A 14,892-nucleotide genomic window follows, 5' to 3' on the forward strand; every position below is an offset into this window, starting at 1 on the left:
CTTTTTCTTACCTACATTATTCTTGGGGCGAGGAATCCAAAAAACAAACCTTAAACCAAGCATCTGACTGGAGTAAAATCCAGTTTATTCTGGACCAGGGTGCATCTGTGGGAACTGGATTGGATCTGGGGTTTCCATTTCTCCATGGCTGGCTCAGTAGCAGGCGAATGCAGTAAAAGTAGTTCTTAGTGCAATGTCTTTTTCTTCCCATTGTATGAAGAAGCAGTTTGTGCAGTTCCCAGCTGTACCAGGACATTAGCAAGAGCAGGAACAAGTGTTTGTTTGGGAAGCATTTGCTGTTGTCTGGTAGGAAAAATGTGTCAGATGGCCAGTTTCTCAGTTAACAAGAAACTGATTTTAGTAGGCCATCAGTTTACAATACTGAGTTGGACCAATCACAAAGCACTGATTGAATTTTCTGAAATTAGGGGACTTTCTGCTAATTCTCTTGACTGTGCAACTTGTTCCTCACTTTCTTGTAGCACCGTTTGTTCTTACCACTTCTCGTGGCCTGAACAGTTGGTGACTAGTCTACACTACTTTTTTTTTTCTTTTTGTTGTGGTTGATGATAATGCAATTCCTCAAAAAAAAAAACCAAAAACAAACAAAAAAACCCCAACAAAAACACAGACAGTAACCTGCCACAATAGTGTAAGAGTCAGCAAGTCAGTCAGTTGTGCTCAATTCTTCTTGTATGTCAGCACTTCTGCAGTTGCCACTAAAAACATTTTTGAGGGCCTACAATTATATTATGGTAACTCTAGTTTCAAGCTTCAAGTAAAAATCTAAAAATTCATTTTAAGATATGTGATAGTCTGCTGTGTTTGAAATTCCTTGATGAAACAGGTTTGTTACATTTTTGATGAATGTTGCTGTAATACCAAGACTTCTTTTAATGCTTTTCATTAGTGTGTTGTGAGTTATGTCCAGGTTGGGTAACAATTCCGTATCATTTCAGAGGATATTTGTTCCCTACTGAGATCTGAATCAGTGCCCTCTTACAATGTAATTACTAGTGCTGCCTGACTGCCCTATTGCAGGAAGTTTCCCTGGCTTTCACTAGATTGTCAGAGTATTTCATAAATGCATTAAATTCACTGTCCTTAAAGAAGTTAAACTGGGCCAGCACCAGGGCTATAAAGTTGTTGTTCTAAAACTAGCCTTATGAATCTTTCAGCAGTATTAATTTTACTGCTCCTCTGAGGAGGAAAAACTGTAAAGTACAAGAGCTGCCTTGGCGGTTGCAAATATACACTTGCTTGCATTTGTGCATGTTTATAGAAGGCGGAATAGCTCTTCCCCTCATCATCCCCTGTGTAATACATAGCACACTTCAGTGGCTTTGAGTCCCAAGTTATGCTATTGATGTATCTTTCCCTTTGCTGTCAAGGTTTTCTTTTACTGTCGTTACTCTTCAGATTGAGATATTCAACAATGTTCTCTGTGCTCAGTAAACCATGAGAAGCATGTTCTGATGTGAGGTACTTTTTTCTGCTTTCAGGATATTTAAAACAGTTTGTTCTCTACTGGTATTTTATAAAAAAAAATGAGACCGCTTACAGTATAGAGTTAATATTTTTATTAAGACCCAGAAAAGCAATGTGAACATTGTTTCTAAAAGTATTGAATATGTTTCTGCAGGCAATAATACAGTTGCTTTTTCTTACACTGATGTGCCTTTCTGAACATAAATGCAAAAATGACCTTAAGGTATTTGCTTCTTTTTTTCATTTTGGGGGCTATTTGCCCCAGTGTTCCCAATCAAGCAAGTGAAGAGTTAATCTATAACTTTTGCTGAAGGAGTTGTTCTTCTAAATCAATATAGGGAAAAGAAATTACTTTTTTTTCACTTGGTAATGTCTTCAGCAAGAGATGGACTTGTTACCTTCCCCTTCCCTGTGAAACAATAGTATGTCTGATAACACCTGAGCTGTATGTCACTGTCAGTAGGATGTTTCTTTTCTACTGTTGGGAAGGAAACATTTAAAATTATTCTGGTTTTACTTTGTATGCATACAGATTACAAAGCAAAGCCAGCTCCTAGCTTTTGGATGGGAGAGGGAGTCAAATGGTGGTGACCTCTCCTCTTAAGGACAAACTTCCTTTGGGTGCTTGCTAATGCTGTAGCGACTGCTACAGGTCATCTTCCCCTCTTGGTTTTCTCTGTATCTATTCTTTCCCCACTTCTGCACCATTCCACTTGTTTATGTAGCAAGAGGCAAAAGTGTTCAGACAAGTGGAAGAATACCAAGAAATACAAGCTATTGTTCTTTTCCTGTGTTGTCCAACTACTGTCTGCTTTCTCTTTATGGCAGAGATTATCCCTTTCCACTGAATATGAGGTACCGTCTGGACAAACTGCTTTCCTAGCTGTGTTAAAGGCTTAGCATTGTCATGGAAGATTCTTGGCTATTGGCTTACCTGCATTTGGGGTTGGACCAACAACCTCTACATTGAGAAGAAATTTTTTACTTTATTTTGAGGTTTCATTAGCTTTTGCCAGTCACCTGTTTAACTTCACAGACTGCTTCAGGTGACAGCAATGTATGCACTGTGTGGGGAGCCAGACATGGTGGCTAACATTTAGAAGGAAGGAGCTCATTCCTGTTCTCAGGGCCAGTCTTGTCAGTTAGAGTGCTGCATTAAAGGAATTAATAATTCAAGCTGGCAAGTTATACTTGGAAACTGTAATATAAAAAAAAAAGTAATATACTGACTATCCCAATATTTGGGATTATAGTGGTAGGAGTTTTGAGTGAGTCTTGCATTACAGTATTTTATATTCACTTTTCTGACATTTAATGTTGAACTCTTCCTGGCAGGTGATTGTGGAACAGTATGTTCAATCTCATCCTAATGGTCTTCAAGCTATGTACAATAAACTATTGGAGTTTGTTCCTCATCATTGCCGTCTCTTGCGTGAAGTAACAGGGGGAGCTATTTCAAGGTAAATATCTTGGGGTTTCTTTCAGTTGCGCTAAAGTTAGAGCAAGTATCATATACTTTTGAAATGCTTTGCATAATTAGCTTCCATGCACAAACAACTTATCTGGCCTTTCCTGAAGATTCATAGTCAAGTTTGATTTCTCTCTTATGTCTGTGTTTTTCAAAACAACAGTGAACAAACTTCCTTGGTGCTGCAGTCCAGACCTTCAGAAGAGGGAAAGACAATCCTGTATTTCAGTAATAGAATTGAGTACTGTTCATAATACAATGTGTCTGATACCTTGGTTTTTTGAATCCATGAAATATGATTGTACATTTCATCGAAGGAGAAGGGCATAATAATGCTATTAAAAAATATAAGCTCAAAAGTTATTGGGTTGTTAGTGCACATCAGAAAAGTGGGGATGATCCCCAGAGGTTTGACTGATTTATTGCATGTACTGGAGCTACAGGTTTAATTGATTTGTGCTTCCACTGTCTTCTCCAAAAGTGCTTAATTCCTTATGCAATTAAATTGCCTGTTTTGAAGTTTAAATAATTCAAGTCTACTGAATTGTATCCATTTATTCATCTGTTTGCAGGCTGGTTAATATAGTAGACTGCTGTAATTAGCAGAACTGGGATGTAGCCCCTAGGGACTGCAGAATTACTTTTCTAATTAGTCATCCATTGCTGAGCTTTTTATGACTCCTAAGTTTTACTAACATTTCAATTCTTTTAATCCCTCAGCAAGTTTTAATCTTTCTTCTTAATAATGGAATGTTTCTACTTTGTACTGCGGTGTACTGAACTGGAATTAAATGCTTGTATCTCTTCTACTCTCAATTTATAAATTTTCATAATCAAGGTAGCTTTTAATCTTGTGCTTCGAACCACAATATCATGTATAAATACAGCTTGGAACAATTATGAAAAAGTTCTGCTTCTTTTCATTGCATTAGTCAAATTACTCCTACTTAGTACCTCTTTGAAGTTTGGAGCTGTTAAAACTTGAAATATACAAGTAAGAATAGGAGTTCTCAGCGGAAATATACTCATTTTTGAGAACACACTTGCAAAATATGTAACTGATAAAATTTTAAAACACTTTGAGAGTTATAAAAAATACCTTGCATTTGATGAGACTGTGGGATCAGATAAGAAACCTCGAAGGAAGAATAGTTTAAGGGAATCAGCATACCTATGTAAAAAAACTTAATTATGTTTTGTCTAATACAGTGCATGTCTCTTTAGTTGTCCCTACCTCCAAATAGAAGCCTGGTGGTAAAACATAACCATGGAATAATTGCAATTTCATTTCAGTGAAAAAGCAGATATTGTTCCTGGATATGATTTCTTAGTGAATTCAGTGTGGCCAGAAATAGTACACGGTTTAGAAGAGAAATTGCCATCGCTGTTTAACCCTGGAAACCCAGATGTGTTTCATGAGGTAATTAATTTTAATTATTTCCATTTGTGATTCCTTTGACACACACACAAGAATTGAATGAGTCATGTTCTCTACCTTTTTTTTTCCCTGCTGCTTTTGTGTGAAGTCATGTTGCATGGCTTGGAAGAGGAGGTTATCTCAAACCACTTGATTTAATTTTCATAGGAATTAATTCTCCCCTCAAGTTTGTCAGGAAGGCTCATACAGAAGTTATTGGAAGCCATTTAGTCATGTGAATTTGGCCTTAGTATTTGTTTTAGGAGTAGATGTTCGTTCTTAGTTGTAGAATTACAACATAAGTGAAGCTGGGAGTGGACTACTCCAGTGTTTGCCCAAGACTAGCACCTCTGTATAGCAAGGGCTTTCATGTTAATTAAATACCTGTGTTACAACTTGCTCTATACTATGGGAAGGTTAAAAAAATTCTTTGTTTCACTTGCTTGTTTTAGCTTTTGCTCTCTTTCAGAATTGCAGATTATGTTGTGATTAGAAACACAAGTCAACTAAAAGAAATAAAAATACTTGGAGGCAGTGTAGTATGGTTTAGAACATAAAAGAAGCATTTTCTCTGATATCGCAACCAATTATGAAGCAAGCTTACATTATAAAATGAATTTAAAGTACTTGTCACTCTTGTATTTTCATCATGGGCAGTGCTGCTCTGCCTTTAATAAATCATCTTTTACTAATGTTGAAACCGGTTTCTTGCTCTAGTATGAATATTGGCTCTGGCAGAACTGTATTAGTATGTCACAAGTAGAAAATAGAAGCTTTCTGCTTTTCTTCATGTCCTGTCTCTCTGTATTTAACCATGATTGCTGAAATATTTGGATTTATTTTTTTTTTTCCTTGCAGCTTGACTTACGATTAGTGTGAAACCTTTTATTTTCAAGATGGAGATGGCAGGCAGTGATAAATTGTCTCAAGGAAGGCATAGTAGGCAGATCAGGACAGATGACTTAGGGAAATATTAGATTGGTGGTGGAGGTTTATAAGGCAAATGATTCTTCCTGTGTTCATGCAAAACTGCTTTTACTAAATACTTACATTTTTCTTGGAATTTAAGATCTCTGTCATACAGATACATTGAATAATTGAAGGCAGGCAGGCATTACAGTGAATGTTTGCAGGGCTGGCTCTGAATAAGAAGCAAATGAAATAGATGTTGAAGAAAGTTATGGTAATGCCATGCAAATGACACTATAAGGTGTTTGCCCACCCTGGTGAGAATACTTAGTTTCCCATAAAGCTTCAGTCACTCTTGAAGTTTTCACCTAATGCCCTGCATACTGCAAATTGTGAGCTGTGCTGGGCTTTTGTCGCCTGTGCTGCTTGGTTTACACAAGAATGTATTTTATCTTCAGAAGAGCTGGGTTTGCTGTTTTAAATGAATTATTTTTAAAAGGCTGTCATCTTATATTAAGCTGATATTGACCAACAGTGACATTGTGTTTATTTAAAAAAAAACCAAAAAACCACAACAAAACCAACATAAAAACCCAACACCCCCCATGACTTTCAAGTAAATCATGTAGTAAGTCTAAAGTACTTTCCAGACTGCTTTTGACTGCTTATGTGACTCAGAGTCTAAGTCATTAAAATATTTTATCTAAAAATCAATAAGAAGTTGAAATGCCAAGTGTAAAAATGCTGTTATGTCTATCTAAAGACAAATAGCTCTGAATTAAGAGGGGGTAAAAAAACCCTTTAAAATTGTTTCTGCACTGCTGATAACCCAAGTAACAGACCACAGATTTTAGACACTAATCTTCTATCTCTGTTTTCTAGGTTCATAGAAATGCAGAAAAGTCTTTTTCGCCAGGTTTGTTTGCATATGTATATATGTAGAGGTTTAATGCTGAAAAGTTTGGATATGCAGTATTATCTGTTAGGAGGTTTTTAGATGTAGAGCAGGGGAATGGAAAAATATTTTCTTAAGTCCTGTGAAAATCAGACTGGCAGTGTTAAGCGTGTATGTTAAAATAACTACTTGTGCAGAGTTTTTTAAAATTGTTTCAGGTTGTCATGCCCTTATTTCTGAGTCAGATTTGTAGATTTACAGGTAGTTGAAAAAAATACTTCTTTTATCCCTAAACATTCATTTGAGATTTTTTAAGTTTAGATTCCTCTGAAAATCGCTCCATTTTGTTTCCCACTTTTTAGCTTCTCTTAAATAACTTTGTGCAGTCAGTCAGTCCAATCCTAGAAGCTGAAATGGGAGCCAATCTTGCAGTTAGTTCCCTCTCTTGGATATAATGTTATTGATAACTAGATAAACATCTCTTGAGTTGTCTTCTATTCTGAGAGTGATAGGTCTTCTCAGAGTGTTTGGTTTATATCTCTGACTAATACTTCAGGTAGCAGACCATTAACGGCTTGTTTGCCTTTGCACAGTGCTGGGTTTATTATCTAAGAAAGGAGGCCCGAAAGAGCACTAATCTGTCATTCGTTCTGGATTTAACTCCTGTACCTTTTACGGTTCCATTGTGTTATAAATACAGCCAAGTTGGGAGAAAAGTAGTTGCCTAAAAGCTTTTGCGTGCAATTTCCAGAATACTGCCTTGACACACTGAAACTGCCATGTCACAAGAAAAATATGCTGTAATTATACGTTTAACAGAAAGTCTTGAACTTACTGAGATACACAACACAAAAGTATGCCCATGTCAGAGTTTCTGAGAGCAGAACCTGTAAGCAGCAACTCAGGGGCTTCTCCTGAGAATGTTTTACTGCTTCTTAAGAGGCAAAATCACATCACTTGCGTAGTGCTCTGGATCGTGGTAAAAGCCTTGTTGCTACAGCCTAGCTGCTGCTCTTGCCTCAGTGAAGTCAGAAGCACTGAGAGATTCAGTCAGGCTTATTTCATTATTTCAGCAGTGTCTTAATGAGCATGTATGATAGGTTTTATGGCTGTTTTCTATTTTTTTTTTCTTTTATAGAAGAAACTTGCACATAAGCCAAACTGTTTTTCATTGCGCAGAGGTAGATTTTAACTGTAGCTGTATTTTGATTTTTAAATTGATTTACATAACTTCTGTGTTCTGTTAGCAAGGTCTGTTTTGTGTGAAATAACATTTTAATGCACTATTTTGCTTCTGGTTTTCACTCAAGTGTTTGGCTTTCTGCTTTGTGTATGATTTAATTTATTATTTCATTATTTTCAGGGTGTTAATAAGTTACTGTTGAGAGTAAGCCCTCAGCGTATTTGAGGATTAATGTAATTTCTCTTTGCTTGCAACTGACTTAATACTATTTGTAAACATCTTATTAGAAGTATACACTGGGTAGAGTTAGTTTATCTGAAACTGTTTAAAGTTCTTCTGCAAATATTTTGTATTTGCAAAACATATTTTTAGAGAGAGAGTTCTAGAAATTCCTGTAATACAGACCCTATATAACAGAAAAAAATACCATGCTTTCATTCTTGTGTGTGTTTGGCTATGTGTATTTCTGGGTTTTGTTCCTGATTACTTCTGTTTGTTGAATACCTGTATCTCCTGCGACTGACTGTTCTTAGTGCTGTGCAGCACTGTTGTTCCACCACAGTGATTCAGCTCAGAAATACTGATGCGTGTCTCTGATCAGTTCTGCTTGTTCAGGGTACTTGGACAATTTTATGCTTTTTAGAAGTGTCTCGCACTAGCTTTTTTTAATCATAGAGTAACACCTACTAGTTAATTGGGTTTGGTTTCACTGCAATCCAGGATTTTAGCCTTGTATGATTAGATGATGGGGGCAGTGTCAGCCCATTCTGAACCTGAAGCTTAACTGTAGCATGATACAAGAGTTCTGCTGAATGGGTGGTGGCCTTCCTTGTTTGCTGGGACCCTGCGCGTGATCGGAATGCTCATTCTCTTTCTGCAGAAGTACACTACTAGTATGGATTTCGTACGGAAATTTGAACGACAGTGTGGCTCCCAGGCCAGTGTGAAACGGTTAAGATCTCATCCTTCTTACCACAGCTTTAACAACAAATGGAATTTGCCTGTATATTTTCAAATAAGGTTAGTATGCATTTTTTTTGTTCACTCTTTCAAAAGTAGAGTTCAGTCACAGTGAGATGATCTGGCTTAGGGTTGGATCTCCTCATTGTTCAGTTTCACTTGCAACAAATCATAGTAGAAGTCAAACTAAGAATTTAATTATGAAGTCAAGTAACTGTTTTATGTATCTCTCAACAATTTAGCACAATCACAGCTCTTCAATATGTACTGTGTTGTAGTTACACTGAATTTGATATGCTACTCATAAGACTTTCAGGAACAGGTCTAGGCAAGTCTTGAAGTCTTGTTTCGAATTCTTTTTCTCCAGTGTCCCTAGAACTAAACTGTATGTTGAAGGATGCCACTTGTGCAAATCCAGAGGAATACTTACTATGAGGGAAGAACTCTTTCTTCCTGGAAACACAGAATTAAAGGACATTACAACATGTAGCTTTTCCAGATCTAGCCATGTTTCTGACATCCTTTTTGTCTCACAGGATGTACTCTGTAAAGTGCTGGGTCTTGTAGCATTGCCTTCCCAAAGATTGCCCTTTTCCTGCGGAGCTAAGTAATAAGTTTTAGCTTACTTTTCCAGCAGGTCTTATGTACCTGTAGTATTATTACCTTTTACAGATCTTGCAGCTAGAAGAGAGCAGAGAGACCCAAGAAAGCTCCATTTTAATTCTAGTAATGCTATAATTTTAATGAACAAAATAGAATATAAACCCATGTTTTTAGAAAATGTAGTCTACACATCTGATTTTAGGGCTGGATAGCAAGCCTGAAGGCTAGAAAGAGAACTGTTGATTAAGTCTGCTATGACCTAAGTGTGCTGTGTGTGATCTCTCGTCGTCTACAGCCTTCTGAGCGTGTCTCTCTCTCTCTCAAAAAAAAAAAAAAAAAAAAAAAAAAAAAAAAAAAAAAAGAAAAGAAAAAAATGGGTAGATTTCCAAAAGAGAAGGGAGAGAAATTGATGTTTATTTTTAACCTGGATCACTTTAGTGGCCTTTTTTATTGCATAATTCTAGAACTGGCAATAACAGTACAACCGTAGCCACATTTATACAGTTTCTTTAATCCAGGATAAATGTACATTGCTGCTGAAAAATTCCATCCAGGAATCTTATGAGTGCTGAAGCTAATATAAGATAAGTGACAGAAGGACGGGGCTGGGGACAGGGTCTTAGTGTTTTGGTGGTTCACTGCATTTTGTAAAATGGTAGCCCCAGCCTCTGACATCCTTGCTTGCACATCAGGTCCTGCAGCTGTGTAGTGAACTGATATGAGGATCTGTTACCTTGGGCAAAAAAAGGCTGACGTTCAACTCCAATCAATTTCTCCAAACCACTTAACTGTACAAATATACGTCCCGGCCCAAGGGAAAGGGCGGGAGTACTCACTACAGTAGCAGAGCTGAGTGCACAGACTAAATGTGTCCGTGGAACTGTAGTCATTATAAACCTTTTAACAGATGCGTATCGTTAATAGGTCTGTGAGTCTGCCCCTTTTGTTTGAAAGTGCAACTTTTAGAAAAGTGACCACTTGATCAAGCCTTGATACTCTTGCTCATAAAATTGAAATGGGGCTTCACCATATTCTTTCTGTTCAAAAATGTTCTTTTCCATTAGGTATTTTGAGCTCTGACTGATTAAAAAAACTTTTTAAAAAATCATTTTCCTTTAATCCAAGATTACTGTAAATCTAAATAGTGCACTATTTCAATAAATGGTTGGGTAACAGGAGCTGGTTCATCTATCACTGTGTTATTCCTATCTATTGGAATAATGTGATAACTTTTGGAAGTGCCCATGAATTCTTTAGTGCACAACTGTGAAAATAATGCAACATATTCATTATATATATCAGGGAAGCTTTTTCTTTGGTGTACGTTAATATCCTTAAGTCATACGGGATTTTTATTGAAGTATTATCTTGCACTATGGCATTTATAGTTAAGACTGTAGAGTTTTTTCTTTTTTCAATTACGGAAATTACCCAGAACAATCAGCCCTCGCTAAAGCCTTTACAAACGATCCTTTGAGGAACAGATCGATGTACAGGCATTTCTTCTGCAGCAGTGCTAGCACAAACAGCCCCAGTAACTCTTTCCCTTGCCATTCCTTCAGTTATGTCAGTACAACTAATTGTGGAACTGTAGTGAACCCCACATTGGGGAAATTTTTTTCCTATGTAAGAAACATTCAGCAAAAAATTATGTCATTGTTAAAAATCCGATTCCATTCTCTAATCTTTTTCACCATAAGACTTAAAGACAGTGCTCTGTCAGTGGAAGTGGTGCACATGCAGGAGTGAGGCTTTGAAGCCAGTTCACAAATATTTCTAAAATATGTTTAGTTGCTAAACGTGCATCTACTCCATTAGGAGTTTGAACAAGAAAAGCTAGGTGCGCCCCTGTTCTGATCTGGAAATGACAATTAAGAGGCTTTAAGAGCAGCCCTACAGGTTTGTAATTAGTAAGTTTGATAGAAAGGGTTACAGAATTACTATGATGCACATAAAAAGAAGAAAGGGGAAACCAATGACAATAGAACTTTCTATAGGGGAGCTTAAAACAATAGCTTTGTTTCACCATTTAGAGGGAAAACCGGGTTAAAGAAGCATTTTCTGCAGCTCATGCTTGACAATTTTTAGATGAGGGAAATGCTATGTTGTTTATCCAATATGGTTTAAATATGGAAAAGTATCAGAGGTTTTAATATTAACTTTGCTGCTATACCGAAAAAATTGGGGAGGCAGGATTTTTTTTACTTTTTTGAAGGGTGAATTTTTTATAAAGGGGGTCAAGGTATCCTGTGAGGAACTATTGATTTTTATCAGGTACAGAATTGTTTGCAGAACCTTATGCCACTGTATGTTAACAAACATGTAGAAAGCTGAAGCCTCCGGTGTCACATGACATATCTGAAGGTCAGCTAAAGCAAGTATGAGACAATGTGTTCACTTTTACTTTAAAAACAGTAACAAAATAAAAAGCTTCACTCCTCAAAAAAGCTGAAGACTTGACACTCTGTGAGCTATCATTTTGATAATGTTTGCAACTGTGACTAATAATTTCCTGAACTATAAGCTTCGTATCTGCCTGTAAAATGTCAAAGGTTCTCTTCCAAGTGTTGGTCTGGTTTATATCCCAATTTATGTTGGGCAAAAATAACCCCATGTTTAAAATTTGTTTATGTGCATTGATAGCACATTGAAATAATATTGAAATAAACATTGAAAAAATGTTTAGGCATCAATTTAAGCAATTGTTGAATTGTAATATTCAAAAATTTTCTATCTCTCAGATTCAGAGAAATAGCAGGGGCCTTAGAAGAAGCACTTTCAGATACGTTAGAGGAAGCACCAGGTAAACTTTTATTGCAAAAAATAATTTCTCTATTGTGAAGGAATCAGTGGTGTAAGTAGCAGTGGTTACTGTCTGTCTGTTGAGTATTTAGTAACATGTATCCCACAGGTTCACATGAGCTTTCTGTTTTCTGATGAGCTGATTAAACAGTGTAATACATTTTTATAGAGAAGGCAATATGAGAGTACTGTTCAGTGATCACTTTACTTACTAAAAACACCATTTTGGCAGCAGCCATTAACATATTTGTGGAAGTATCCCCTCAGTGCAAGAAGGAGCTAAACTTGCATTTGCCATCCTCTAAGTGACAACCAAAAGGCTATGCTGTGTTATTGGGGCATATTTTTCTTAATTGTTGTAGGGCTATGTAGAGGCAAAAATGGCTCTCTGTTGGCAGCATTTAGGCTTGCTATGGTTTATAGTGTTGCTGTCTGCTCCAAAAACATACATTGATTATGAGAAGATGAGGTATGCACAGGAAGGATTAGAGTGGAAGGGAAAACGTGGTATATTCATTAGAAGTATATTGTAATCAGAAAAACTTACTTCAGTTAACAGAGTAAATACTTATGAAGGCAGCAGCTAAGAGCCACATAAATATGTGTCTCTGTGTGTGTGTGTATACATATATATATATATATACACACACACACATGCTCTCTGAAGAGAGCAAGGAGAAAAAAATCCTAATGAAGACGAAATGCATAAATCCTACCACTTCGAGGCGTTTGCCTGGAACTTGCAGACACATTTCTTAGCTCTCTGATTGTATACTATAAAATGTTAGTGCATGAACTGCTTTAAAAGTGTTTGGTTTAAATATGGGTATTCCTACTGTTTTTTAAATAAATATTTCTAGCAGATATCTCAGATGTAACTGTGACAGGAGCAGTAGTTTAGTGCTAAGACAGTATTACTGTTAAGGCTGGCAAGCATGTCTAATACAACTTCTTCATAAGACAGCCAAAAATTATGCTGGAAATGTTATCTCCTGAAGTGGATTATTTGGCCAAGCTGTTCCTGCCTTTGTTGCAGGCAAATTCTCATTTGTTGCTTTTGCCTGCACAGCTACAGCCAGATTTAGTGGAATTTTAAATCTAAATCAATGAGGAGCTAATACTTTAAGAGTTTGTTTCCAACAATGCTTAATAAATCCTCTTTGCTATCTTTGTGATTGTGTCTTTTGGAAGACTCTTTTTTTACTTTTTTTTTTTTTTTTTTTTTTTTTAACAAAAAAAATCTCAGGTAACACAATTACACTGATGTTACAGCTTTTTAAAATGTGCTAAGGAACTTGACCTTTGTTGTCTGATTGTTTCTAGCTGGCAGCTCATACTGTCTTTTGGCCACTCACATGGTCTGGACGAGTCTTCTGAAGTGCTGGTCAGATCAAATGTTTTTACCGTTATTAGCACACCGTCTGTGGAAACTTAGTCTGCAAATTTTGGCACGCTACTCTGTGTTCGTTGGTGAGGTAAGAGAACAGCATGCTCATGGTTTTGGTGATTGGGTATGTCCATCAATAAGAGACCTTTTGAAACAAAGTATGTGACCTCTTTTTAAGCGCTTTTTTCCTGAATTTAGCATTCTTTAACAAGAACACTTTCAATCAGTTCATGAGTGTGTTTTGTAAAAAGTATCACTGCAAAATATGTTATTAACCACAAATTTCAGTGCTGCTGCAGTATTACTGTCTGATGGTTGCCAAGGCTGTACTTCCATGTATGCTTAAGGCTGCCTCTGCCACTGAGAGAAGTAGCCATAATCTTTGGGTTTTTTTCTGTTTGTGTAAGCGTTTACTTGTTGATACAGTGAACGAGGTTGTGAAACTGAACCAGGTAAAAACTAACCCTGCAAAAAAAAAAAAGGGGGGGGGTAAATTAATCTGGATCAGTTGCTCAGTGTTGAGACTGTAACACTGGAAGTTTCATGGGCAACTGACTCAACATCAAGGATTCCCTGCTTCTGAGCAGGAGAGGTGGTGTGCTTTGCTCTTCTACTCCCTGCTCCCAGCCATACAAGTTTCCCCCTGTTTCTTGTGTCATAAGAAGACAGCATGATAGAATAATTTGGTTTTCAAGGGACTTCTGGAGGTCACCTGGTCCCAATTCCTGCTCAAAACAGTGCCAGCTTGGATAAGGTTGTGCAGAGCCTTTTCAAGTTGAATTTTTAGTATATCCAAAGATGGCAATTTCACACCTCTATGGGAACCCTGGTTCAATGACTGACCACTTTTACGTCATATTTGATCAGAATTTCCCTTGCTACAGTCCATGTCCCTTGCATCTTACTCTGTCACTGTACCTCAAGGAAAAGTCCGATTACCTCTTCTCTATACATGCCCCTTAGGTAATTGAAGACAGCAGTAAGATCTCTCTTTATCCTTTTCTTAAGACTCAATGACTCAGTTGTCAGCTAAATTGGCTCATGAAAAGTACTGGTAAGTACTGGAGTTAAAACAGAGTAGTTGAGTGAAGCATGTGCCTGACAGCAGAGGGCTAGAGGAGGTGGGAGAAAGGGGTTGTTTGACAGCAGTGAGCGGTTATGATTTTTGTATTCCAGCATATGAAAATAAACTTCTGTGAAGTTTCTGTTTCTGTGAAGCAGATAGTGATCAAATTTTTGGCCCTGCACATCCCTCCAGTGCAGAAGTTAATTTGAACACCACACAGGTGAAAATTGCTGTAGGACTGGACTGCCCTCTACTATAGTGACAAATTTGCCTCAAAGCATCCAACTCCTTAGTGCACCAAAAACTGTTTTAAAAATATCTTTTTGTAACGTAATTTAGGAACGCTAATATCCCTTGTAAGTGTGGCATTCTAATGCTGAGAACTTACAAATCCTTTATGTGGTGTTTGTCCAACTTTAACTGCCTTCACTGTTGCTAGGGCTCACATCTCAATTTCATGTTTCAGGTTTCTGTAAGGCCCATTTCCAGTGAGAATATGAAGGAAAGCAAAAAATCAGTGCCAGTTGGTAGAAAGGAATCTTCTGTAAGCCTCAACTCTAGTGAGGACCAAGGGAACGGGGCTTCTCCAGAAAGTCAGCCATTGCCTTCTATATCTAGTACTCAGTTGGTATATGTTGCTGCAGATCTGGACAAACTCCAGGATCAGGTTTGTGCTTGTGACTTTACTTACAAAAGAATCTTTGTTGATCTATG

General features: G+C 37.1%; 1 protein-coding gene across 1 annotated transcript in view; it reads left to right on the forward strand.

Annotated features, from left to right (window-relative positions):
• Nucleotides 1–14,892, forward strand: part of COG2 (component of oligomeric golgi complex 2) — a 39,793-nt gene that overhangs the window by 14,851 nt on the left and 10,050 nt on the right. The window contains exons 12-17 of the mRNA XM_030035699.2: nucleotides 2,824–2,948; nucleotides 4,250–4,376; nucleotides 8,241–8,380; nucleotides 11,665–11,726; nucleotides 13,049–13,200; nucleotides 14,645–14,845. Of these exons, the coding sequence (XP_029891559.1) occupies nucleotides 2,824–2,948; nucleotides 4,250–4,376; nucleotides 8,241–8,380; nucleotides 11,665–11,726; nucleotides 13,049–13,200; nucleotides 14,645–14,845 (807 nt within the window). The remainder of the gene's footprint in view (nucleotides 1–2,823; nucleotides 2,949–4,249; nucleotides 4,377–8,240; nucleotides 8,381–11,664; nucleotides 11,727–13,048; nucleotides 13,201–14,644; nucleotides 14,846–14,892) is intronic.

This window comes from Aquila chrysaetos, chromosome 13, assembly GCF_900496995.4.
Source record: "Aquila chrysaetos chrysaetos chromosome 13, bAquChr1.4, whole genome shotgun sequence".
In the NCBI taxonomy this organism is placed as follows: Eukaryota; Metazoa; Chordata; class Aves; order Accipitriformes; family Accipitridae; genus Aquila; species Aquila chrysaetos.